At 42.6% G+C, this 1,605-nt stretch overlaps 1 protein-coding gene across 1 annotated transcript; it reads left to right on the top strand.

The window, feature by feature from the left end:
• On the top strand, window positions 1-1,068 carry SARC_14936 (hypothetical protein). The gene has a single exon (XM_014290935.1). The coding sequence runs from the start codon at window positions 111-113 to the stop codon at window positions 987-989; it is 879 nt and encodes a 292-aa protein (XP_014146410.1). The 5' UTR covers window positions 1-110; the 3' UTR covers window positions 990-1,068.
• The last annotated feature ends 537 nt before the right edge of the window (window positions 1,069-1,605 follow it).

The raw sequence follows: 1,605 nt of genomic DNA, 5'->3' as shown, positions 1-1,605 counted from the left end.
GGCTTGGGCTGGCCTATGTGCTCTGTATATATGTGGCGAATATCTTCTTGACCCTCATCCTGTGCCTCTTGGGCGACAAGACAACCTTCTTTTACGTTGCGTTGTGCATTATGCCGATACCGCTCATCCAACAACTCTATAGTGCCATGTTTTACATCAAACATCTACCTCGACGTATACAAATGGCGTTCTTTTACCACAAAACAAGTGATATATATGACCAGCACGTGCGAGAGAAGCCTTGTGTTCGCATCTTGGATAGGATAGCAAGCCAGTGGCACCGGATTGTCACATTCTTGGCCACCGCCCTCGCTTTCGGTCTCGTACTGTATGCGTTTCTTTCGGATCAGTGGGTGGAAGTAGAGGGATCGCTGGTGTACGACTACGTTTCTATTGGCTTGTATAAAGTCACGATGGGATTAGCGGGATACCATGTCACCGTACCCACGGACGCTTACAAATACAATGCGCAGGGGGTGGAAGCCAACAAGTACTATAGTAGCGCCGACGTCTCGGGCCTGTTTGGGCTCAACCTACTGTACGACTTCCCGTCATCCACTTTAGGGCTCCTCGCGTGGTTGCAGTTTCTGGTCCTCGCTTCTGTGGGCATCGTACTGCTCACCATGACGTACATGTGGCTATTTCACCAGTCCGTTGAGACGCGCACCGACCTTGTGGCGGGATTGTACCTGGCTGCCTCGTTTGTACTGACGCTGGTTATCGTTTTGGTGTATCCCCTGTCTATTAGCCAATTGCACGTCCCTTCAGAACGTGAAATGACCGTGCACATGTGTGGTGCGGATGCAGGCCCCTACAACCCGGGAAACTGTTCGTTGGGAATCGGGTACTGGGTTGTGGTGGGCTCTCTGGTCCCGTTGCTCGTGGGTTGTGTCGCGAGCAATCAAATGACGTTATCGCCGTACTGGTTGCAGAAGAAAGCAGCGGTGAGAGAGGCTAAGCAGAAAGAGAAGAATAATGGAAAAGTATAAATATTACAGCGTGAACAAAGAGGGAAATACAAAATGAGGTGCGGTTTCGGTATCTTAAAACAAATCTGTAGTTCCGTGTTTAATTTTTCATAGACAAGTACATTGTGCCGGTAAATGTTTGTGATCACAAACATTGTACGACATATCTAAAAGCTATAACTGTAGAATGCGACCCTGCAATCAATACTTGACACTTGGAATCGAGACCCGCCGTACCCATCCACCCGTGATTGATGGAATATGTTCTTGCAAACATGATACCCAAACTTAAATAGGACTATAAACAATTCTTAGAGAAATTCATAGATACACCCATACAAACTCATAAATCTGGTGTATATATATATATACATATATATATATATGTGTGTGTGTGTGTATACATATATACAATACGAAGACAAATATAGCACAAAGAAAAACATATGTGTACAAATAGATATATACATACACATGGTTTACAGCATTCGGATACGTACGAAGAATACAAATATATAGCCAGTTATATATATATATATTTATATATATATACATTAAATATATGTGTATGTAACATTATATAAATGTATATATATATATAAATATATAGAAATGATATATAAACATATATATATAC

This window comes from Sphaeroforma arctica, assembly GCF_001186125.1.
Source record: "Sphaeroforma arctica JP610 unplaced genomic scaffold supercont1.5336, whole genome shotgun sequence".
In the NCBI taxonomy this organism is placed as follows: Eukaryota; class Ichthyosporea; order Ichthyophonida; genus Sphaeroforma; species Sphaeroforma arctica.
The sequence above is the reverse complement of the archived record's forward strand: the minus strand, read 5'-3'. Positions and strand labels throughout refer to the sequence as shown.

Bases quoted from the DNA above. Each gene is read 5' to 3' on its own strand.
- SARC_14936 (XM_014290935.1), top strand. From the start codon at position 111: ATGCCGATACCGCTCATCCAACAACTCTATAGTGCCATGTTTTACATC.